The sequence below is a fragment of the Athene cunicularia genome, assembly GCF_003259725.1.
Source record: "Athene cunicularia isolate RWA chromosome 14 unlocalized genomic scaffold, athCun1 chr14_part1, whole genome shotgun sequence".
In the NCBI taxonomy this organism is placed as follows: domain Eukaryota; kingdom Metazoa; phylum Chordata; class Aves; order Strigiformes; family Strigidae; genus Athene; species Athene cunicularia.
In genome coordinates, this window is record NW_020799118.1 from 15,085,024 (window position 1) to 15,110,021 (window position 24,998).

The 24,998-nt window shown below is 59.1% G+C and overlaps 1 protein-coding gene across 3 annotated transcripts; it reads right to left on the minus strand.

Moving 5' to 3' along the window:
• Positions 1-23,501, minus strand: SRL (sarcalumenin). Of its 3 annotated transcripts, XM_026859244.1 has the most exons (8): positions 23,395-23,455; positions 13,482-14,702; positions 11,703-11,801; positions 10,794-10,889; positions 7,035-7,070; positions 2,768-2,884; positions 1,803-2,036; positions 1-1,014 (listed from the first exon to the last, which is right to left on the minus strand). In XM_026859244.1, exons 1-8 carry the CDS (start codon positions 23,453-23,455, stop codon positions 203-205), a joined length of 2,676 nt encoding a protein of 891 aa, XP_026715045.1. In that variant the 3' UTR covers positions 1-202. The 3 variants fall into 3 exon arrangements, with proteins under 3 accessions (XP_026715045.1, XP_026715046.1, XP_026715047.1); XM_026859245.1 differs by lacking the exon at positions 7,035-7,070; XM_026859246.1 differs by lacking the exons at positions 7,035-7,070; positions 13,482-14,702 and having other exon boundaries at positions 23,395-23,501.
• Between the last annotated feature and the right edge of the window lie 1,497 nt (positions 23,502-24,998).

Genomic DNA, 24,998 nt, shown 5'->3' on the forward strand with positions numbered 1-24,998 from the left:
TCAGGAATTCACAGTTTTTATTCTCTTTCTTATGCCCACCCATCTTCCCCTGCCATCGATGTCAATGACTCAAAGTCCTCATTGTACAGTAGCCTTTGCCAGCATGGCACTCAAAGGGTTAACAAACCACGGCTTCTTGGACAGATAAGACATAAGCTCATTCACTGGTAGGAACATGTGGATGGTTATATTACAGAACACCTTAGGGTTTCCTGTAGCGATTTTTGGGGGTTTCACCACATCCAGTGATGTCGCAGGAGAGAACGTTGGGCTTCTTCCCCAGGCCAATGCTTCCCAAGAGATCAGGAAGCTCGCGAGTGATGGCCTTCTCGATCTTCTCTAGGAAACACCCTCCCATGTAGGAACACTGCTGAGACAGCAGCTTAAAGCTGGTGATGGGGTTGATGCCAAAGAAGTCCTTGTAAGCCTCACGGTTGGGGAGGTCAAATTTGCTGACATTGGTCTTTGCCAGAATGGATTTAAAGATAAAGAACTTGTCAGGATCTTCCACAATGTCCCTGAACACCAGTTCTCCATCGCTAAAGAAGGTCATTTTGTCCTTGTAGGTCTGTAGATAGCGATCGACCAAAAGGGCGTGGATGCGCACCCGGATGGCATGCTGGCGTATGAAGGCGATCTTATTTTCCATCCTGTTCTCAATCACCTGGTTGAGATCTTCCAGGAGTGATATCTCTTCTTTGAGGAACAGGTCTTTGTGGGTATCCGGATGGTACTCCTGGGGCCAGAAGGAGCTAACATACACCCTGGGTGGCTCTGTGACGTTGATGAGAGGAGCCAGGCTCCAAAATAAGGCACCGTAGACTCTCATGAGCTCCTGGGTAGCCAGGCTGTCAGCTTTGTTCAAGATGATACGGATCTGAGACTCGCGGCCCTTCAGCTGGCGAAACAGCATCTCCAGCTCCAAGCCCACGTCCAGCTTGGTAGGGTCAAAGACAACGAAGATGAGATCAGCTCTGTCAATGAACCACTGGCACACATCGTTGAATGGGTAACCTTGAGGAGAGGAAAGAGAGAAATCCAGCAGAAATGGCCAGCACAGGATGAGTCCCTTCAGGGCAAGGGACAGATAAACTTTGAGCCTGCCATGCCTCACGTCCTGTCTGGGTTGAACAGGGTGTGAGACCCAGCGGACTTCCCATGCAGCCTAGAACCTGTTTCTCATGTGCTGAAAACACTTCAGAGCTTCTTGGCATGAAAACCCATCCCTGTGGGTCTGGGCCTGCGACTACATGTCTCCCTCAGCCTCACTCCAAACCTTCTTTCTCCCTGCTGCTGGCCACAGATTCCTGCTGCTTCTGTGAGCAGATACTGGCCAAATCATTGCTTTCCCCAGTGGGTACCAAGTGGGTCAGGAAGCCCTGCTGATCTGTTCTGGCAGCCCAGGTGCTGTGGGGATGGACTGGTGCTTCTCTGGGCCCTGCTGTAGCACCCACCATTGGCAAAGCCTGGCTCCAGAGCTGACAAACAGGGCATTAAGTGTTGAGCTGAGGCAAACAATCAACAGCCCACAGAGGCCCCAAGAAACACCTTGCTGAAACGCCTGTCCGTCCCCCCTCCAAACAGCAGAAATGCCTGCTCTGACTGATGACACTTGGGTATGTTTCCCAGGTGCCAGCTGCTGCTGCCATAGCCGTGGGCAGACACATGTCGCCATCCCCTCCAAGGCAAGACCCCTTCTCTAGCCTCAGGCTCTTCCTTGTTGTGCTTCAGCCATCTTTGTCATCTCCCATTGTTACGGCATCTTTTCTGGAGTCCCTTAGATGAACCCAGTAAACCCCTACCTCGTTCTTGCTGCTTGCGGTTTTCAATGATGCCTGGTGTGTCCACAAAGGTGACTCGCTCCAGCAGTTTGTGAGGCACCTCGATCCCTATCAGCTTCTCCAAGAAGTTCTGCCCAAACTTCTCCAGGGGCGAGAAGGAGCGGGAGCTGTCAGCAGCCATCACAATGCCTTCAATGGTCTTCAGCTTGGGGCCGTGCATGATGACAGTGAATTCGGAGGTGGTGGGTTCTGCCCCTGCCCAGCAAGGAGAGGAGCAGCACAGCTGTGAAATCCATGCAGGGCAACAGACATGACAGGCCTGGCCTGGGACTAGCCAGGGAGCTCAGGAGCATTGCTCACTTGCCAAGAGATGCTGGGGGAAGGCAAGCAGCGGGCCTGTGAAATTCTTGCCAAACCTCTTGAGAAAATGCCAGCAGGGCTGTTTTCTGCAGGGACTGGTTGTTCTGGAAGTGGCCTGACTGCACAAGGCTCCCTAAAGAAACACCTCTTGGGAACCCTCATTAACACAGCACAGAGCTGGCCACGGACATCTGCCCTCAGCTCTGAGATGACATCTGTGGGAGCAGGGAGGAGGGAAGGGGAATGGCTTTTCTCCTGGGAAGATTAATTAATTGGCTCCACATGAGGAGGACAGGGGAGAAGACAAAGGCGAGTTGCCCTTGTGGTGTGACTGCTGCTCTCATGGGTGAGGCTGGAGGCAGTGAGCCCTGTGCTGTGGGACAGGGACACTGCAGGGATAGATCCCCTCCTCCTCCTGGAGGAGGGTGGGCAGGCCCTAGACAGTGGTGGAGAATCTCTCCCTCCACACGGCACCACAGCCAGGCAACATGGACCAGATTGCAACCCCCTTGCCATAACAAGGGGGATCAAAGATACATGGCTGGGAGCTGCTGACCACCTGGATGCAGAAATGCAGGTGCCAGCACACCCTTGGCTGAGCAGGGAGGGAGCTGTGAGTGTGGTACCTGTGTAAAGTTGGTAGGGAGTGTCGTCCAGCCCAAGGAGGTAGTTTATCATGGAGGATTTGCCAACGCTCCACGGTCCCAGGAATAGCACCATTGGCTTGGAAGTGATCTCCCCATCTGTGGAGAGGGGAAATAACAAGAGGAAGTGAAGAAACAATAGCTGTCGCCGCCGTGCGATTAACTCCCAGCTGTAACGAGCATCCCATCTGAGCAGCGTGGTGATGCTGCTGGGGAAACAACCACCCTTTTGGGGCCACCAGCCATTCACGAGCCAAGGCATCGCCCAGCGACAGGCCCCGGTGTCTGCAGGAGCAGGACGTCACCATGCTCCGCAGGAGACTTCACCTCAGCTCTCTCACATTCTCTGAGGTTTGGCCCTTCTTAGGCTATGAGAGGACTTGAAGAACTTTTAAATCTTGTTCGTTCTGGTTTAGCTGGAGTGAGTTTGGGGCTGGCTGCAGTGGGGAGTGTTGTCTGAAGGCAGCTGCCGCAAAGCATGGGACATGCGAAGGAGGTTGGCCATGCTGCAACCAGACAAAGGCCTCGTGCAAAAGGAGCTGGCGTGGTTTGAGAAGCATCACTATGGCACTGTGCTCAGTAAGCGTGATGTGAGCCTTGTGCCAGCTGCCTGCAAGCCTTCCCACCATAACCTCGCAGGGATCTGCAGCCAGGTCGTGGTTCCCAGCCCTCCCGACGAGCAGAAGGTCCCTGCCCATGTGTGGGCTGGGTGTGAGGCTCCAGCCTGGTGTGGGGAGGGCAGGCTGGGCAAACAGCCCCATGTTGGGTTTGGGGAAAGGCAGGAGGAGAATCAACTACAGTCCCCATCCCGCGCTCCTCAAGTCCTGCAGTTTGCTAAGGGGCTCAAGGAGGCTGGTGGTGGGCCCATGAGGACCTGTTCCCCTGGTCCTGGACATGGTCAGTCCAGGAGCACGGAGGTCCCTGGACACACGCAGCCACTGCTCCCAGGAGCAATCTCTACTCCAGTGGGACTCGTTCAATCAGCCTGTGTCCACACTGCTCGACCCAGCCCCCCGCCACTGGGCAGCCAGTCGGCAGAGCCAGAGGAGCCTCTGGCCCTTTCCAGCCCCCGAGTTGTGCCCAGGACAGCCGGGAGCCTGCAAGTCAGCTCAAGGCCAAGGCAGGCCAGAAATGGAAGTAAGAACTGGATGAGGATGAGTGAGTTCTCGAGGAGCTGGGATCTGCTGTCTCTCATCTAGAGCTGAGCCTTCCCCTGTGGCCCAGGTCAAGGAGATGCCCTTGGGCGACCCACACTGCCTTTGACACCCTTTCTTTGTGGAACTATTTTCCCTGCAGTGGCTGAAAGACCCTGTAGCTCTGTGGCTGCTGCCCGTGCAGGAGCCAGCAGCTTTCCAACAAGCCAGGGATCCATCTCCAAGGCTGGGGGAGTCGCAAAGCCCACATGGTGCTGAGCTCCTGCTCCCAAGGGCACTGCATGGCAGGTCGTACCCAACCCATCCAAACATGGGTGCCGGACTTGGGCAGAGTGTGCCAGCTCCCTCCTGCCTGTATCTGCCCATTGCAGAGCCACCATGTCACCACTGGGGAAGGGAATGGGCTGGGGACATCTCTCCACGGGGCACAGCTGCATCCATGCAGCTCAACTCTCCTCCCCAAAGCAGGGAGGCAGGGCAGGGATGTGGCAGGGCAGCCACGTCCAAAGCAAGGGGACAGCCCTGCCTGCTGCCTGCCGGCAAGCCGTGGGGATCCAACCGTTGTCTTCTCACACGGGACAAAAAACAAATGTTGAAACCTCAAGACTTTTGTTATTATTCATTCTTCTGTGCCACTCTATCACCACTGCTCTATTTGCTTGCTGGCTTTAATTGGGTTTCGGATGATGATTATTATTATTATTATCCCCTGTGATGTTGTGCCAAAGGTTTGAGGCGGGTCCCCGCGTGCTCTTTCGTAACACGTACCTGGCCAGGTGTGGCTGTGTGAACACAGGCAGCCCCTATGCCCCGGCTCCGCTTCATGTCCCCACCTCATCCCTGCCTTGCCGAGGCAGGCAGCGGTGCAGGCAACCCCCCAGCTGGGTCGCCGACAGCTCGTCGAGCCCATCTCTAACCCTTGCTTTGGGAGCCGGGTGTTGGCACCCCATGGGCTTTTTGGGCAGTGCCAGGCACTGGATCCTTGCAGTTCTCCAGGTAGCAGAGCAGCCCTGAGGATGTGAGGCCACCTGTGGGTCCTCTTCACTGCTGCCCAGAGTCTGAGAGAGCAGAGAGCATCTCCCACCTGGGAGGGTGCTGGCCTGGCATCTGTCCCTGCTACGTCCCCCCACTGTGTCAGCACCGATTTGGGTCACCTTGATGGGCCTGCCAGGGAAAAAGAGTCAGTCCTCGCCAGCTGCAGGGCAGGGATGGCGGCAGCTCCATCACGGCAGCTCTCTCCAGCCACCCTGTGGCTGCTCGCTCCCAGCCCAGCCTGCCTTGCTCCCAGCTCAAGCTCATCCCGGCTCAAGCTCACCTCAGCTCCAGCCAGGCAAGTCCTGCACAGGAGCAGTCGCACACTGGTGAGTGATCAGCCCTGCCTGTGAGCAAGGGGGTCTGCGGTCCTGTTTAAAGCACAGCAGCTTAAAACACAGCTTGTCTAAGCTGCAGAGTAAAGCATATTACAATCCTTCAAAGCACCTGGCAAACAAGGCTGGGAAGGTCACATCTCCCTCCACAGAGCCTGCATTTGCCTTGGACTGTTCAGATCTGGGGGTAAGAGCAATCTGGATGTCCAAATAGATTTTTTTTTTCCTAGAGCAGTGTCTTTCTGGAAGTTTTTTCCAGCTTCCTTGCAATGCCAGGCTGCCCTTGGGTGGGAGCGCTGCTGCTCTTAGGTGGGGTTAACCCTGGGCCAGGTCTTCTCCCTCCTTGTCCTCATGCCCAGCAGAAGTGCCTGGTGTCAGCTCACCCCCACTGTGCAAGTCTGTCCTGAGGATGTTAGACCAAGCGGAGGACATGGCAAAACCTTCTTTCTCTCCTGGTTCAGACTGAGCTATGGGCACGAAGGTCTTGCTCTGTCCTCAGACCACTCAGGAAGGCTAAAACACCTGGGGAGACTCTCCCAGCATTGCCCACGCTGCCACCCCATCCCTGTACCGCAAACACTGCCAGCCACTCTGCCTACAGCAGGGATGTGCCACCCAGCAACCCTTGGAGGGCTGGCCGGCTCGGTCCCGAAGCCTCAGAAGCCACGAGTACCCACTCAGCACGTGTGCCCGCAGACGGAGGGACAAGCCACACGTGGCTGCAGATTGCCTGCGCCTGCTTCTGCGCCGTGCTCCCCGTGCGCGTACACCCACACAAGCAGCACGCGTGTGTGCGCCTGCAGCTAGAGATGCAGATAAGACAGCTTCTGAAATATGCTATATATATCTACAACCCTCTCCGCTGCCAGCACGCTGGCACGCCAGGGAGCCAGAGGCCCTCCAGGTGCTGGCAGGGCTCCGCTGTGTCCGGGGCTGGGGTGCGGAGGAGCCCGCTTCAGCAGGATCTGGCGGCGGGGACTGTGGGGTAGGACACGGGGGCAGAAGAAGGGGTTTCCCTGCCTCATACCGCAGCAGGGATATTGTCCCTGTGACCCAGGGAAAGGGATGGGTGTTGGCTGGCATTTCTTGGCCCGTCTCCCATCCCCTGCTTCTCTGGGGAGGACCTGACGGCACACCCCGAGCAGGACAGGCAGGGAGAGAAGCTAGCTCCGGCTCCCGGGGGGCTGAGGCCGCTGCGCAGGGGCCAGCCTGTGTTACTGGGACAGCTGCTGTGGGCTCATCGGCTTAAACTGCAGCCGGGGGGCGGATCAAGGGTGGACGTTCGGGAAAGTTTCTGCACGTAGGAGGGTGAAGGGTGGGAAGAGCTCCCCTCCATAGGGTGGGTTATCTGCTGGGCTCCTCCAGTTCATGCTGGGGTGAGAGATCAACCCACAGGTCCACCACAAATGCCTTTGAACCATGGTTAGAGGAATACGCAACCTCCTGAGTCTTAACCCAAGAGGGAAAGGTATCAAAGCCTGGGGACTGCAGGAGGGAGGGGGCTGTCAGGGTGCACAGAGTCAGGGACAAAGCACAGCAACCCATGTGCTGAGCTCTGGAAGGGCTGGGGACACTGGCTCCGGTGGGTGCTATGGGAGGCCAAGTACTGGGGTCTGCTTGGTGCCTGGGAAGTGTGGCTCTGTTGGGGCAGGTGAATAGGAAAGCTGGAAGCCAGCGAAGAGCTTAGGCAGCGCTGGCAGCATGCAGGTAGCAGGCAGCGATACCAACCTGTGGCAGAGGAGCCCAGGGTGCGTCCAGGGTAAGCTGTTAGCAGGGGACACGGGGAGAGAGAAAAGGTACCGTGAGTCGAAGGAGGGACGCGGCTGCCTGGGTCTGTCCCAGGCCGAGGAGGGAGCTGAAGACTGGCCCTGGCCTTCTTGTGGGCAGGAAAAGCCAGCGACGGCCACATTCCCAGCAGGAGAGAAGGAGTTACAGTCTGTGAGCAATGAGACCCGCAGCTACCAGGACAAGCACTAAACCCCAACTTGCCCTGTACACCAGGGATGTGGCTTGGGGGAGCAGCCCCAGCAGAGCTGCCGCATCTGAGACAGCACCCCAACCCTCCTGCCCCACTTAGTGGAGTTATCTCCTTCCCCAGCAACGTTCACTGAGCAAACGGAGCCCAACAAGCCATGGTTAGGACAGCAACCATCCCCGACAAGTGCCCTGACCACCCCAGTGGTGTGGTTACCCATATCCAGCCCCAAGGTGGCTGGTGAGGGCAACTGGGAGGTCAGTCCCTATCCAGGCAGGGTAATCAGCACATACACAGTTACGAGGGTCACCAGCATGCACCACAAACTGGCATGGCTTCACAGCAAGCTTCCCATCACCAGACTGGGAGAGTCCCTCACCCCTGAGCTAGGGGCAGCCCCTACAGGGTGACCAGGCACACAGGCATGCCCAGAGCATGCCCACACCCAGGTGGGATGGCAGAGCGGGGGTGCAGGAGGGTGGCAGGCAGGGAACAGGAGATGGCACCTGCCAGGCTTAAACACGCTGCAAGCAGAGGGTGTGGGGTGAGTTTTTTGGGATGCACCCCAACATGTCAGAGTCTTAGGTTGATGGAGGCAGTCGCAGCTTCCCTGGGACAGGTGGCACTCAACTACATGTGTGTTTTTGTGAGCCGTGGGGAGCAGAGGGCTCCTTGGATTGCACTGGATGGCGTGCATGAGCAGAGCTGATGGGAAGGGAGACAAAATGAAGGGCTGCCTCATAATGGAGGGGCGAAGGTGCTTGCGACGGCACCCCTCTATATTGGCTTACACCTCCAAAGGTCACACATATTCCATGACACAGGCCTATCCCACTGCTCTCCCAGCTGTCCCGTTCCTCCTGGCCAGCGGAGCCGGCAGATCTGTGCCCTCCAGCCTCCCCCCTGCCAGGGGGGGGTGGTGCAGGGCAGAGGATGGGAGCCTCTCCCAGCTTGCAGGGGCACCACTGGTGCAACAAACCCACACAGGACAGAGGCACCATGCAGAGGAAGCAGCTGAGAAGGCTCCCTCAGCCCCACTATGTCCTTACCTGCCTTGCAAGGTCAAGAAGACTCCCTGGGCCAACCTTCTAACTAATTTGCAGGTTTCTCTAATTACACTGCTAACGAGGGATTTAGATTTCCAGGATGGGGTTGTGTGTGCCAGGATATGGTTGGGGTGCCAGAGATGCTGCAAGGTGTTTGGTGGCAGGAGAAGCATTTCTGAGGGGAGCCTGGTCAGGGCCTCTCGTGGCTGAGCCAAGGGCTGCAGGCGACACAAGCACCCACGTCCCTTCCCTTGGGGCCAGGAGGCTGTGACTGTGGGTTACCAGCTCTGGGGCTGCATCTGCACTGCAGGGAGAGTGCCATGTGGGACAGAATGGGGCGTGCTGGGAGCTGCCCTGGGCAACTGTCAGCCTGAGGGGTGTTTGTTCCTCATGGTGAAGTGGAACAAACTGTGGAGTGTTGTGAGATGAGACTGTGAGGAACACCAGGACCTGCTGTCTGTGGTGAGTCCTGCTCAGGAGTTGGGTTTGAGAGGGGCCTCAGGCTGGGAAAACACAATGTTAGTGGTTCTTTCCTCAGAAGCTAGGAGGGAGGAAGCCAGCAGGGACCAGAGAAACACCTGCTTCCTCCCCAAAAGGGAGCAGGGAGATGACTTCTTGGGCATGGGATGACTGAAGGGCAGGGTGGGATGTCCCTGAGCAAGGAAACAGGTTGTGCGCTGGAAGCTGAGGCTGGGGTCTATATTCTCTGGCGGTGGAAAATGAAGTGAGGATTAGAAGCTCAGAGCCCACCAGCTGCCCCTGTAACCCTAAATGTTCTAAACAGTGTCCCAGGTTGAGCTGACAGTTAATGCAGATGCCACCGACATAGACCAAAGCAGCTTGGAGAGGAGGTTGGGTGTTGCTGAATCCATGAGCTCCCAGATGGAGACAGCTGGGACAGGGCACAGCTGGGCTGTCCTCGCTGCGCAGTGCCCCAGCGGAGGAGGCTGTGGGATGCGCCCCAGGGTGCCGACCCTACAGCTCCTTTCCCAGGCACATGGCAGTGCTGTGCTGGCTGTGTGAGGGAGGGGACAGGCTGGGTGGGTGACAGCAGCTGTGGGGTGATGGTCTGCTGGGCACCCCTCTCGTGCTGGCTGCTGCATGGCATGTTGCTGTGACCCCCCAGTTACCCTCCCACACAGCAAGAGGATTGTGGTCCCCAGCTGCTGGCGAGCAGCACAGAGAGGCAGGCAAAAGCAGCAACATGGGGCTGGCTGTGGGAGGCATCTAGGCACAGGGCTTGGGTTTTATGAGACCTACAAACGCCCCCTCCAGAACCCCTGTGGGTGCCTGGTGGATGATGTCCAGGGTGCTCTGTGTCTTGAGAGGACAGGACCTGGGCTGGTGATGAGGACTCCACAGCTCTGTCCCTGCCCGTGCTCCCCACTGGCTCTAAGCTGGAGATGGGCTGGCTGGGTATGGGAATGTCCCAGCCCTCTTACAAAATATCTAACAGAGATTTAGGAGCTGCATTTGGGCTGAAGTGGGGGTGCCTGTAAAACAAGGGTTCTGCTCTAAGGAGATGTGTCCCAGATGAATGTGGGACCCGTGCATTGGTGCATGAGCAGAGTCCAGCTGCAATAGGAAGGTCTGCGTGAAGGGTGTATCTAGGTCCTGCCTCGCCAGGAGGGAGGGCTTAGCCCCAGGGTGTGTGAGGCTGGAAACCTGGGGAGGGAAGCAGAACTTCAGGACAAGGAAGGACCCTGGCAGGAGGCTGATGTGAGCATGCAGCCCTGGGACACAGGCAGCAGGGACCCCAGCATCCTCTGCCTGCCCAGCCAAGGCACAGGGGCCATCTGGCCCTGGCTCAGGACAGAGCACGAGTTGGGGCTCACAGGAGAGTTACCCCAGTGAACAGGCCTGGGCTTGAGCCATCTGTGCTTGGAAAATGAGGCTGCTTGTGTCTTATGGGTCACAAGAGCTTCCTGTAGTTTGTGAGCATCTTAGGGCCAGAGTTGCACTTCTTCTGGGGGGACACGTGCACTGCTGGGGCTCACTCCAAGCCAATGCCTGTGGCCACAGGGACCTGCTCACCTGATCCAATGTGTCTAATTGCCAAAGGCTGGAAAATCTAACTCCCAGGATGAGTGAAGGCTGCTGAGCTTGAGGGATACCTGGCCCACATGGCTGTGTCTCGTACTGAGCAGGAAGGATGCCAGCTCCAGCCACTTCCAGGAAGCTCATCCCCAGCCTTGAGAGGTCCTAAGCCTCCCTGCCAAGCCTGTTTCACTCGGCCATGATCTCTGCTTGGCACGGGTACAGGGCATTGATGTTAGCTGGTGGAGGACCTGAAGCAGGCAGAGTTCAATGCTCAGCCTACACAGATGGTCCTGACAGCAGATGGGCTAAGGCAGATGCAGGAATGCCTGCCGCTGAGTTCACTAGGGCATGTTCTCTAAGCCCAGAATGTTCGTGGCTTTCTTGGGAAGCTGCAATGGAAGACAAACTACCCGAGCCAGGCATTACCTGTGATCTCATGCTGCCTCAGCTCGTTGTATCTGTAGGACTGCTCCAGGGGCTTGATGGAGGTGTGGTAGATCTTCCTCAGGCGCTGCAGTGCTCCTGCAGGGGTGGAAGCATGCAGATGGGTGAAAGGCAACCCCCACCACCCTTACCTAGTCCATCCTAGGTAAGGTGCTGGGAGTTCCTTGCAGATCTCGAGGGTGACTCAGCTGTGGATCAAGGGACTTGGCTCACAGTTGAAATCTTGGCCAAACTGATCCCAGTCACACATTTTGATACCCATTTCCTGCTGGGCACTGTCCCCATCTGCTGCCAGTCTTGCACATGCCAGCAGTTGATGGAAGGAACATCTCTCATTAATGCTGTTTAGTACTCAGCACCAGTGACCCCAAAAGACCACCACAGTGCTAGGGACCACTGGCACAACCCCTAAACTGCTTGCTAGAAGAAAGAAGGAGACTTTTCCACAGCAGCTTTTATGACTTTTCAGTCCAGACTGCCCATGAGGCCAGCAGAAGCAAGCCTTATAATAGCAAAACCTAATAAATAATTGAAATAAAAATCCCAGCCCTTTATTATGGTTGCCCCAGGTTTCTCTGGGCAGGGATGTGGCTGGATTGGGCTGATTCACCATCTACATCTTCCAGCTTCTCTATCCTCCTAATTCTTATACGCCCTTGGGGCTGTCTTTGAAATACCTAAAATATATTACCTCAAGAGCAGCAAAAGGGCTGTTATTGAAGAATGGTTTTGTTGGACCTACAAGGAGTGAAGTTAAAACTAAAACACTCTAGGGAAGGAAATCCCATCCATGCCATTGGTGCAGCAGATTGCCAAGGAGCCTGTCTTGCGGGGTAGCATGGACTGAAGAAGCAGGCCATGCATGGCTCGGTGCCACCCAGGCCCCCTCACCTGAGAAATCATCGGCAGGTTTGTCCTCGTTCAGCTTGAGGGTGCTCTCCAAGTGGGACCGGTCACGCTTGGTGGGCTCGCTGGCATCTTCAACCTCTTCTGGAGGAAAAAGGCAAGGAGACCTGTTACTGCTGGAGGGGGGAGTCTACACAGGAGCTCACACAAGCAACTGCTGGTGAGAGGGCATGGGGGAGCACACACACCCCGAACCCACGGACCCGCTGGGTTTCTCTTTTGCAAAGGCTCCTGGAGGCTTGGTGGGGACTGCCAGGGCTGTGGCTGCCTGGGGAACATCGTGGGCAACTGTTTGGCTCCGAGGAGGGGCTGGCAAGGGAGGCATGCCGTGTCTCCCCGGGGGGAGCGAGGGCCGGCCGCTTGTGGGGAATGCGAAGGATGTGCCTGGACGGGGCTCCCAGGGCTGGGACTTAGAGCGAGCACGCGTGGCACCTGGAGCCCGAGGGGCCCCTACCCGCCCCAGCGCTTCCCCCGCAGCTGTGGCTCCTGCAGGGCTAAGCCTTGGCCGCAGGCACGCTCTGCTCTGCCTCTCTGTCTGTCCGCTCCCCCCCAAAATTACACGTTGAGCCGGTGACATGAGGATGTGCAAGGCTGGGGCTGGCTCTTGAGAGACTGGCCAGCTTGGCCCATCCTGGCTGCCTCGCCTTTGCCAGTGAGGTCATCCCCTCCTGCTTCTTCTGCCTCTGCCCCCATGCCAGGCTGGAGCTCCCTGCATGGGGCCCCCACAGCTCCATGCCAGGCCCAGGGAGCATGAGGCAGCTGCCTCCACCTGCAGTAGGCACCCTGGTGTCCATGAGACTGGGAGACAGAGGAGTCCTCACCCTGGAGGTGCTGGCACACCGAGGGTCCCATGCAGCTCCAAGTGCTTCTTTTGATATTGGGAGCTGGGTTGGGCTTTAGTGGGGTCTTGGGGATAGGTCTGGGGACAGACACGGGCTGGCTGGCTGCGCTGGGGATGCCTGGGCCAAGAGGTGCACCACCAAACCCTGGGACTGTGTTGAGTGTCTACTGAGTGTTGGGCTGAAGAAGACCTTTTGACCTGCCAAGTAAAGCCACAGAGAACAAACTGGATTTCCCTTTCAGCACAAATGGGAACCATTTGAGCTGGGACATTACAGATGAAAGCAGAAAAAGACACCTGGGTCTGAAGGTCACTGCCCAACCCATGGACCGAAGTCCACAAGCATTTCTAGGAAATCATGGTGAGGAGTGTCCCTTTTCCTTAACTAGCTTTTCACTGACCAAATGTGGCCAGAGCCAGTGCTTTGGCAACTCATTGGTCTGAATTAGCTCGTCACACCTTCCCTACGAGGCAAGGACTGGTGGACAAGAGCCCTACCAGCCCAGGCAGCATCCTGCCCCTGCATCAAGAAAGCTGTGGGGCCGGAGTCCTCTGAGGTTGGAGGTTAAAGGGCCTTTAAGAGGTCTGCAGGTGCTGAAAGGGGTCTGGGTGTTAAAAATCTTATCCATGTCCATGGCCCAGAGCAGAAATCACGGACTTAAAGTGCAGCAAGGGAAATGTCAGCCAGCTCTGGTATCGCTGCAATGAGCGCCTGCATCGCAGGCATCCGTGGGCTCCTGCCTGCACCCTTGATGCCCGCAGCCGGCCCAGCCGTGCAGCGGTTAGGGGTCGGCATGGGAAGCACAAGCATTAGGAGAGGGCCATGCACTAGGCGCAGTTTAATGTGCCAAGCTCAGCTCTGCCAGGGGTTGATAGTAGGTCACTCTCGCCGCTACAGCACACCAACAAGAAAAGACTCCAACCTATCTGGCTGTGCCGGAGCTCGGTGGCAGCTGAGTGGGCACTGTGGCCGGGTGGGCTCTCTGTTTCTGCCAGCGATGGCTTGTCTGCAGGGGGGTCTTCTGCCGCCGGGGAGTTTTTCACGACTGCTGGGGGGTCATCTGCTACTGGATGGTCTTCTGCTGCTGGAGGGTTTTTCACCACGGCCGGTGGATCTTCTGCTACTGGATGGTCTTCTGCTGCTGGGGGGTTTTTCACCACTGCTGGGGGGTCTTCTGATACTGGTGGATCTTCTGCTGTTACGGGGTTTTCTGCCACTGTTGGTGGGTCTTCTGCTACTGGTGGGTCTTCTGCTGGTGGATCTTCTGTTGCTGGTGGGTTTTCCACCACTGCTGGCGGGTCTTCTGTTGCTGGTAAGTTTTCCACTGCTGCTGGTGGGTCTTCCACCGCTTCTGGCAGGTCTTCTGCTATGTTGTCACAGGGTGGGTGATGACAGCTGGCAGGGCCATTCCCGGCTTCTCCCTTGCTGGCAGCTTCTGGTTTGCCATGGACCTTTTTTCTGGAAGAGCCAACTGCTTCCTTGTCACTCCGTTCAGCTCCGTTCTCTGGCCCCACTGGCCCAGCACCATCTTCCTCAGACTCTTCCTCCTCCTTAGACTCTCCTTCCTCCTTGGACTCTCCACCTCCATCTTCCTCAGATTCATCATGTTCATCTTCCTCAGACTCCCCCTGCTCGTCATCTTCCTCTGAGCTCTGCTCGCCCCCTTCCTCTCCTGCCTTGGGAGCAGACACCGCTCTTGGCTCCTTCATTTTCTCTTCCCCAGGCTGCCCTTGCTCCTCAGAGGCTACTTCCTTGGCGCTGGGCTCCTCATCCTCCCGGGCACAGAGACCATCTTGTGGGCCAGGCCCATGTTTCCTTTCGTGATGCACTGCCTCAGGGTTGCCCAACATGGTGTCCACCCCTGGGCCCTGCACCTTGCTGGGCCCTTCCTTGTCCTTCTCCGTGGTGGTCTCCTCCAGCTGTCCATCCCCTGGCCCCAGGTCCTCGGTCAGGCCACCCACCAGCTCTTCCTCCCCCTCTCTGTGTCCCTCCTCAGTGGTGCCAGGCAAGGAGGTGTTGGCAGGGCCACCCTCCTGGTCCTCCTCAGGGCTGCTGTCAGCTGCCTTCTCCAGCCTGGGCTCTGTGGCTGGCAAGGGGCTTTCGGCAGCACTGCCGACAGGGTCCGTGCTGGGGACATGCGGCTCTAAACGATGAGAACAGCTTAGTCAGTCACTCGCACTGGCATGTGGCTACCAGGGCACCCACTGGCCCCCGCATCAGTGCCAGGGGTGGGGGGTGGTGGGGGCCTGAGGGAGGATTTGTGGCTGTTACAAAGAGGTTTAAACTCTTTCCTAAACCTTCTCTAGTTGCAGCTCAATTTTCTGTCCCTGTTGCAAGAAGCTGGGTGCAAAGAGTGGTTTCTGGGAGGGAGCAAAGCCAATGCTAGCAGGGGGCCCTATGGCTGCGCTGGCCATGGCTGCCTGGGGCCATGGCTGCCACCCACCGCAAAGCCCTGCAGGAAGGTGGCAAAACAGCCCTAAAAAATGGGGGGGAAAGGAATAAGAAAAAGTGTAGCTCAAGGGGCCACAGGCACTTGGCAGGTTAAAAGGGTCCTTCCCCAGCCCTGCCTCGGGAGACCATCGCACTGGCCATGGCGGGTGTCTGGGTGAGGGGGAGGAGGGGGAAGGAGCAAGGGGGAGGAAGGTGTAAGGTGCTCCTCGGGGCGAGGTGCTCCCCAGCGCGGGGCCCTGCCTTTCCACGGGCAGATGAGCACAGGCAGGGCCTGACCCCAGCAGCAGGGCTCGGGAGCTATTTATTGTGAGCATCCCTTCACTAGGAAAGCATTTGCCGTGCTGTGCGGCTGGCGGGGACACAATGAGTTTGTTCTGTGGCCTGGGAGAAGCCATCCGTATTTTCCATAGGCCTCCAACTGCAGTTTAACATTAGTCAACGGGTGCCAAAAATAAAAGATCACCGGCTATACTGTCTCCATTACAAACAGTTGCTGCTAGTCTAAATAATCCCCCGAAACGTCTAATGCCTGCATACCAGGGAAGCGTTTCAGAGGAAAATAATTCCTTTGTACTCCAGCTGGCAAGCAGATGCCAACCAGGAAAAAATGCCACCTCCACCCAGGCTGCGGGGAGGCGAGCGGGCAGCACCGGGCACAGGCAGCGCTGGGCACAGGCAGCTGGCTGGCAACCAGCCCTCTCCTCTGGCTCCTGCGCTGGGCTCGCTGGGCTTGGCCACGGGGGACTGCGGTGGCTGAGAGCAGAGGGAGCTGAGCCAGGGTTGGCTCAGTGCCAGCCCCAGACCACTCTGCCCACTGCAGCCAGTTTGCCGTGGCTGGGGATGCTGGGCAGGCGGTTGCATCTCTATCTGTGCTGGGGCCAGCGGTGCTGTTAGCCAGGAGTCAGGCGGCAGCGGGGGGCTCGCACCGGGGGACCAGCTGTGCCAGCCACAGGCGGCTGGGAGGGACGGGGTGTGCCTCGGCCTGCCAGGGCGTGCAGTCACTCTCACGTGCAGCCTGGCACAGTGGAGCCGCCGCCGCCGTCCCTGCGGCCCCTTGTCCTGCCAAAACCGGATGCGCCGGGTCACCCTTGACCTGCCCTTGCCGACCTCCCCCGTCCTTTGCTGGCACGCGGCTCACAGGTGCCTCCAGGCTTCAAATTCATCTCCCAGCCAGAGGTAGAGGGGCCCCCCACAGCTCCCACCCGCCTCCCTCCCACCCAGGGCACCCCTCTCCTTTAGGTCACCTTCCTGTGGGACCCCCAGGACCCGTTAGGGGCGCGTAGCTTCCCAGGAGCCACTCAGAGAGGAATGTGCTATGTCTGACCTGCAAAGCTCCGGGTGGCCAGAAGCCAGCATGCCCCTGCCAGGCCCTGATGGCCTGGAGACCAGCCTGGGTCTCCTGAGGGTCGTCTCGGCCAACAGGGACAGGGATATTCTCAGCTTGGCCCTAAAATAGCCGGTGATCTGAAGGGCTGAGGAGGGTCAAGGCTGGGGAGTGGGGGGAGTGGAGCCAGGCAGAGGAGACCCCACTCATCCCGAGGGCTTCATCCAGGGTTTGTGTGTCCCCTCTGTCCCAATGCGGGGGGACAGTAGTGCCATCACCCACCATGCTCAGGCACAACGGCAACCCCAGCACCCACGTGAGCCTTCCCTTGTGGGAAAAGGGAAATACTCCTCAGGCACTCCAACTGGGATGTTTCTGCCTGTGTGCTGGTCACGGACTTTATTTCCTGTGACCTTCAAGGTCTTATGTAAAGTCCCTCTTCCCTCTCCACCTCCTTCTCCCTCCTGTTTCCCCTACATGGTCTCCAAATCCATCCCAAGGCAAATTGTGCTGATCTGCAGATGGCCGGCTGATGAGCAGCAAAATGGGACTAAGGTTATGGGCTTAACACCCTCCACACGTCTGCTGGAGGCTAAAAATACGTCCCAGCAACTGTACGGGGGGATCAGAAGGAACTCAGCAGGGTGTGGACAGTGAAGCACCAGCCCCCCTCGGCCGCTGGCCACAGCCCCTCACCCCGCTGCCAGCAAAGGGTGACGTCCACACCTGGGGCCTGTCCTGTGGGTCTCCGTGGACTCCGGGAGGGACTGGGGACAGCCACATTGTAAAGTGACACCGGGGCTCCCCTTGTTCTCACCCTGCATGTGCCAAGCAGCCGGATGGCATCAGAGTGGAGCCCTTGCCCCACTCCCCTTGGGGACCTTACCTCCCAGAGGGTCCCTGGCTTGCGCTGTCCCTGCCCACCCCAAATCTCACACCCATCTGCAGGGCTGGGAGGGCTGTCAGCTGCCTGGGGACCCTTTCCCTAGAGGTGACAGCACCCCAGGGCACAGCTGCGGGGACAGAGAGCTCGTGGCGGGGCTCTGTGTGCTACAGCATGCCACGGCTGGTTTGCACCCAGGAAAAAGCCGTGCAGAAAGGGTGAGGATGGCTGCCAGAGGCTGTACATGATGCTGCTACGGTGCCCTCTCCATCCCTGCGTGGGGCCGTATGGAACAGCAAGGTCCCGGTGACGAAATGGGTCCAGCAGGAGGGACAGCCCCCAGGGATGGTGCCGGGGCAGGGGCTGGCTAGGAGGGACAGATGGGCACAGGTGGCCCTGGGAGGGACGTGCTCCCCCTCCAGCAGAAATTGGAGCCCTGAGCGTGGGGCCGGCGATGTGCAGTGCCTCAGGGATGGATTTTCACACACCCCCTTCCCCGGCCCACATCCCAGCCCCTGCAGCACCCAGGGGAGTTATCCACCAGCTCCTGCAAGTCCTGCTCTCCCCTTGTCCTCCCAGTGAGGTTTTGGGGTCAACTTGCACCCCAAATCTGTCTGCCCCTTCCTTTTCAGGGGCAGGCAAGCTGAACAAAACCAAAGAGCTGTGCTTTGCTCTGCTGAAACCCTTTAAAACTGTGAGGAAAGTGGCTGGACCTGAAGGAGTCACAGCCCTGGGACATTTGACCCTGCCCTCAGCAAGGGTCAGCCCCAGCCTGCCCCGGCCATCAGCTGCCCCCGTGAGGGGGTCTGCCTGGGAGGGGGTGCAGCTCCTGGGGATTACGATGCTCTGTGCTGCTGATGTCAGACAACAGCCTGGCTTCTGGAAAAAGTAAGTCAAGGTGGATTAGCCCTGTGAGCCTGACCTTTCTGCAACCACTAACCCTTCCCAGGTGGGAGGCAGGGCCAGGGGAGCCCAAAGCGGGGTCCATGCCCCTCACCCAGGCTCAGGCCTGGGTACCCCAGACTTGCACACCCACCTCTGGGTGTTGACTGGAGCACAGCAGTGGGCAGCATCTCCTTCCTGCTCTTCCCATGCCTCAGTTTCCCACTCTGCGCTGACCTGGCAGAGACCCGTGCTGCTGCTGAGCCCCACAGATGAAGTGCTGTTGTTTTACTGCCCACATTTCACACAGCAGCTCTTCAGCAGCTGGGGCAGGAGGGAGCCTGGATCCAGCACCAGCTTGGAGCCAGCCAGGCCAACACCTTCACCATCACTGGGAGAGGAAAGTGTTGCAAGGTGGCTCAAGAAGCCCAGAAGACACAAGAACAAGAGCAGCTGAGGATGGGGTCAGCTCTCCAGACCCTTGCGCACCCCAAAGCCACAGCATCCCATCCCAGAGAATGATCCCAAGTCACCAGCAACGAGTAAATATTTTCCAGTTTTTCAGTGCAGAGCCCAGCAGGGATATAGGAAACATCTTTGTCAGACTAACTTCACCTCATTTGTGGAGCAAATATTAAGTTTAGTTGAAAAAAATATAAATGTATTTGATTTCTATAAATACTTGGCTAGAACTGCATGATATTTTGATTAAGAAAGGGTAAGGAAGTGTCACCAGGGTGCACCAAAGGGATTAAAACCAGTCTTGGAGCTTTCTAAATATAGAGACGAAAATGGGGAATCACTTTTGTGGGGTGTTTTTTCAACTGTCTCCCCACAGGGCATCCACCCTAAAGATCTGGAAGAAAACCTGCACTCCTGACTTGCAGAAGATATGAACATCAGGGCGGTGGAAGATAAATCAGCCACCACTCCCTGGCCAGGGGAGATCTGAGTGTAAGTGAGCAGATGGTGAGAAAACAGCAGGTATTTTGGCACAGGCAGCTGTCGGGCTGTACATCGAGGAACATCTACCCGTGGTGGCCCCTGTGGGCTCCGCAGCCCCGGGGGATGCTGAAGGATCCAGGGGAAGCGCTGTGCCATGGCTGGGGCTGGGGGAGTCCCTTCCCCCAGAGAGGCCATGCTGGCCCAGGCCTCCAGCGATGGAGGCTTCACCAACCCTCCCCGGGCTTCCCCGGGGGCCCCAAGGAACATCCTCCGTCCACTCAGTGTGAGTCTTCCTGGGTGAAGACTACCCATCCCTCTTCTTTGGTCATCCCAAGGATTCCTGGTCACCTGGGCAGGACAGGGAGAGCCCTTGGACTTGTCAGCCTGGATTTTAATGCTTGATGATCTGTTCTCCCACAAGATCCCGAAATCCTTGGGAATGTCCAGGCAGAGACACTTCCCAGTTGTGCCAAACAGCGGTACCCAGCCCCGGGGGTCTCACCCGGACCCCCAGCAGCAGGACGGGGGTTCCCAGCTCAGCCATCACGAGGGATGGAGCCACGTGTCTCTGAGCTCTTTTTCACGGCATGCCCCCACGAGCAGGGATGTGGGCAAGGTCAAGCCATGCACCCAGCTGGCACCGGGGCTGTGCTGCTGCTGCCGACACCCCAACCCGACTCGGGGTGCCCAGCTGGAGACTCCCTGGCCCCTCCGCCAGCCCCCATGGAGCTTGCCGGCTTCCTTGGGCTATCGCTTACAAGGGAAATGTCCCTGCAGGCTGAAAATAGCCCGGTGGAGCCCTGCCAAAGCACCAGGGCCTGCTGTTATTCCTGCGGCGCCTGGAGAACGGGCAATTTTATGAGCTATTTGGTCACCCTTGCAAGACCCGGCAGCTGGGCTGGGGTTTCAGCACCCCAGCGAGCCCACACTCCCAGCACAGAGAGGGCGTCTGCGTGGGGCTGGTGCATTGGCAAGGGGGGACACGGTGGGGCCACGGCAGGGACATGGCAAGAGCGCACCCCACTGAGCGTTGCCCCTGCACACAGCGCAGCCCTCCCAGCCCGGTGCCATCTCGCAGGGACCTGCTGGTGCTCCTGTGCCTCTGGGGCCATGCACAAATGAGGTGTCCTGGCCATCCTGTCCATCTGACTGTCACCTACACACCAGGACAAGGACAGCCAGCCTGCCTGACATCTGCCTTGCTGTGTTCAGCTAAGTTTGGGAGAGAGATGGTGCACCCGTGGGAGCCAGGATCTCCTCCAGGCGAGGTACCAGGGGTGTGACAGGGATGTGGGTGGCTCGAGCAACCAAGATCTATGGGTGCCTGTGGCACCCCAAGCCCCTTGCCTCCTTGTGACTACCCCTGCACCCAACAGCAGTGGCACCCATGGTTGTGCCAATGCGGGGGGGGGAGTCATGGAATGAGACCAGCAGGGTGTCACTGGGACACAGGGGTCCCCCATCTCTGGGGAGCCTGGTTGCCCTGAGTTGGTCGGGGTGAAGAGTCCCCACGGATCCTGAGCCCAGCCAAGGTGACACAACCCAACTGGTGGAGCCCACCCCATGATGTTCCATCCTGGGAGGTGGAGCCCACCCTAAAGTGACACATTCCAGGTGTTGGAGCCTACCCCAAGGTGACATGTCCTGGGTTGATGGGAAACATCCCAAGACGCCATGAGGCCATGGTGATGGAGCCAGCCCGTGGTGACACCTCCCAGGCTGAGGAGTCCCGGGGGTGGTGGCCCACACTCACTGTCACCAGGAGGGAGCTGTGCCAGCCCTGCAGCGCCCTCTGCACTTGCTGCAGGAGGTGCCGGGGCTTTCCTCAACTCCTCGTCCAGCCTGGAGGTGGTGATGGCACAGCCCTGCGTAGCCCTTGCACTCAAATCTGTGATGGCTGGGGGGGGGCAAGAGCTCCCCAGGGCAACGCTGCCAAGCGCCACGGCTGGGCATCCTCATGGCCCCTTCCCAGTGGCCACAGGACTCACTGTGGCCACCCAGCCTGGAAGAGGTGTCTGTGCTGTGCCCAAGGTGTGAGTGTGGGGAGAAGGACACCTTCCCCCAGGCAGGAGCAGAGATGGAGCAGCCAGCAAGTGCCCTCGCCCTGAGCCATCGCCCAGTCCCGTGGGGGGTGCTGGCCCCTGCCAGTGCTGCTGGCTGTGCAGGGGAGCTTCACCAGCCCCGGCCACGTGGCCATGGGCCGTTTTGGCAGGACTGCGTAAGCCGAGCATGAGTGCAGGGCACCTCCCATGCCAGGCCTCTGGGAGCGGTGACAGAATCCCAGCAGCCCCAGGCGTCACTAAACTGCCCTCGCCCTGAGGGCTGCACCTCTCCACAATGCATCAGTGAAGCCTCCAGTTCCCCACTGGGCTGCCCCTGCTGCCTTCTCACCAAAGGAGGAAGACAAGGCCCAAAATTAGGAAAACAACCCCACCAAGCCACCTCTTGCACCCAAAAGGAGCCCAGATCCAAGAGTCAAGCTTGGTGCCAAGAGTAACGCAAAACTCATTGTGCAAACCCCACCAGTCCCTGTGGAGCAGACCCATGGTCAGGAGGTATACCACTGCTTACATCTTTTTCCCAAAGCTACAGGACCAAGCTGAAATACAGGATGCCCCAATAAGCAGGAGATGCCGAGGGTGGGGACTCGGGGGCTCTGGCTGCCCCTCAGAGACAGCTCCGAGGCTGCAGACCCCAATGCGCCTCCTGGCCCCGGAGCCTCCTCTGACATGGGGGATCCTGGCCCTGGGCTGAGAGGGTGCTGGTGCCCCATGCCATCGCAGCCCCATGGCATCCCTCGGGCTGCTCCCTCGCTGTCTGCCACAGCTCAGGCCGTGCCAGCCTCAGCTGGTGGCTGCCCACTATGGTGACAAGTCCCCGATGGCCCACAGGGCCACCTCCCAGCCTGGGGTGGCACCAGCCACCGGCCATGCCCATAGGGGACCTTTCCACCCTCCCCTTTCCCAGACCTGACCCACGGCCCCACAGAGGTCACCCCACCTCCAGCAGGGTGAGTCGCCAGCCCCAAAACCCATGTATTCACAAGAATGGTGCAAAATGCCCTTAAAAGGCCAAAACTCGGTGGGGCCGGGGGTGCCGGGTGCTGGAAGGCGGCAGCTGCGGGTGCCCGTGCGCGGGGCTGCGGCAGCGCAGGGCCGGGGGGGCCCGGGGTGGCTGCAGGGAGCACAGTGTCCCCTTACACGGCTGTTTCCATACTTAGCCGCCCCCCTCCCGGCAGCGCGGCCGCCGGAGCCCGGCCAGGCAGAGAACCGGCCCAAATTAACTCAAGGGCAAGCAAGGGTACCAGCGATGCCGCCCCGCCGCACGGCCCCAGGGGACGCCCAGCTGGCCACCGGGGTGCTAAGCGGGCATGGGACAGCCCGGGGAAGGGGTCCCAGGGTCACCCAAACTTCCATCTTGCTTAGTAGGTCCTTGGGGCAGGGGGGATGACAGGACACCTCCAGGGCAAACAGCCCACCCCATCATGCTCTGACTATGGGGTGCCCCAGCACCCCAGCAGCCCCCCCAAGACCTCACAGCCCCAAACCGAGCCACCTGACCCTGAGCACACTGGTGGCAGCACAGCCTCTGTGCCCACCCTGGCTCCAGAGGGGGACCCCAGCCCACGGTCCCCTCGACCCCCTCCTGCCCATGCCCCCCCCCCCACTGTGTGTCCCTGCACATTTTGGGGTGACTCTGCAGCCCTGGCAGAGCTACCAGGGAGCCCGGACAGCTGTACCCCTGCCACCCTGTCCTGCTCCTGGCTCCCACCCAGCTCTGGGGCACAGGCTGGGCTCACCGGGCACCCCAGAACCTCACCAGCACCCCCAGCCCCATGGGTACCTGCAACCCTGCAGGGCACCCCCAGCCCCACAGACACCCGCAGTCCCAGTGAGCACCCACAACCCCACAGGTATCTGCAGCCCCCCAGACACCCACAGCCCCAGTGAGCACCCACAGCCCAAAGACACCCGCAGCCCCACAGGCACCCACAGCTCTATGGGTGCCCACAGCCCTGGTGGGTTCCCACAGCCCCATAGGCACCTACACTACCCCACAGGCACCCACAGCCCCACAGGCACCTGCAGCCCCATGGGGACCTGCAGCTTCCTTGGGGACCCACAGACCCACAGCCCCATGGGGATCATGCAGCCCCACAGGGACCCACAGCCCCACAGGCACCTGCAGCCCCATGGGGACCCACAGACCCACAGGCACCTGCAGCCCCATGGGGACCCACAGCCCCACAGAGACCCACAGCCCCACGGGCACCTGAAGCCCCATGGGGAGCCAGAGCCCCACAGGGACCCACAGCCCCACAGGGACCCACAGCCCGGTGGGCAGCCGTACCTGCAGTGCTGAGGAGCAGGAGCGAGGCCACGCAGCAGCAGAGCAGGTTGAGGCCCTTCATGGTGGCTGCCAGGAGCTCCCTGCCGCTCGCTGCCTCTATTTATACGGCAGCAGCAGGCGAGGGCAGGGCAGGCAGGCAGGCAGCTGCCGGCAGGGCCAGCACAGATGCTGCCACCGCCGCTCTTCCGCTCCCAGGGGCCCTGGGGATGGGGATTGGGACGGGGCACAGCGGCAGCACTGAGGCACCAGTTAAGGCTCATGTCAGGGGTGCGAATGCATGGGACACCTCCTGGCATGGGGTCCCTAGGGTGGCACTGCCCACCCAGGGTCACTGTCCCCGTCACAACATCCTGCTGGCATGGGGTAGTGGATCTCCTTGGGCTGCCCCAAATTCCTGCAGCCCCTTTTTGGATGGAGCAGGATCTCACGGAGAGGGAGAGCTGAGCATCACAGCACCGCGGTGTCCCCCATCCATCCCCAAAGGCACCTCGTCCTGGGCTGATTTGGAGCCTGCTCAAGCCACCACAGGTCACCAACTCCAGGCAATGTCATGCACCCCGTGCGCAAGGGGACACATCCCCATTGTCACCGGCACCACCCCAACAGCATGGCATGGGGGATGGCAGCAGCTGGAGGCACAGGGTCACCAGCTCCTGTCACCCCCACTTGTGGGGAACAGCACTGGGTGGCTGTCCCGAAAGCCTGGCTGTGGCAGAGTGGCCCCTGGGCTCCATCACTGAAAGAGCCACTTTTGGGGGGCCACAACCCAGCTTTTTGTTGGGAAGGGGCCAGATGAAAACAACAGGCCCCCCACCACAGCAGGGGAGCAGGCAGGAGCTGGCCCTCGGCTGGGCACCGTGGAGGGCCACAGTGTGGAGACCCATGGCTGTGGGGGATGCCAAGAGGTGGGTGCTCCATCAGAAAAGATGTGTGCCTCAACCCCCAAAAGCCACAGAGAGGGGTTTCCCCACCCTGACAGAGCCATGAGGCAAGCCAGCAGCCCTGTGGAGAGATGGGTACCCCCCCACCCCAAGCCACAGGGACACCCCCGTCTCAGCACCCCACAGGTGCAATCCCCAGGGCAGGAGGACATAAAGCCTGACCCCAGTCCCCCCACAGCCCAGCAGCCTCACTAAAACCAGTCCCTGACCCCCGCCCCTCCATTTCAGAGGAGAGCTGAGCCCCGACGTGCTCATAGCACACGCAGGCAGCGCTGGCAGGGCTGAGCCTTTAAATATAGCCTGGCCGCTCAGCGGGAAACTTCGCCGGGCCGGCATCCTTCTGCCTTTGCCTGCTCCCTGCCTGCCACTCCCTGCCTGCGATTCCCAATGCAGGCAGCACTTCCCTGCCCTCCCCGCAAGCCCCAGGTCCCCCAGAAGGGACCAGAGTCCTGCAGGGGCCAAATCCATCCCTGTCACCATCCTCCCCACAAACATTAACGCTGGGACCGAGCTTCTAAAAAACCAAGTACAAACTTTATTTTGTTTCTTTACAAAGGCACAAGCCTCTTTTTTTTTTTTCTCCACTTTCTTAACAAAATAGAATAGCTTCTCAATCAACACAAAGACCTGAAAATCGTAAAAAAAATACAAAAAAAAAAAAAA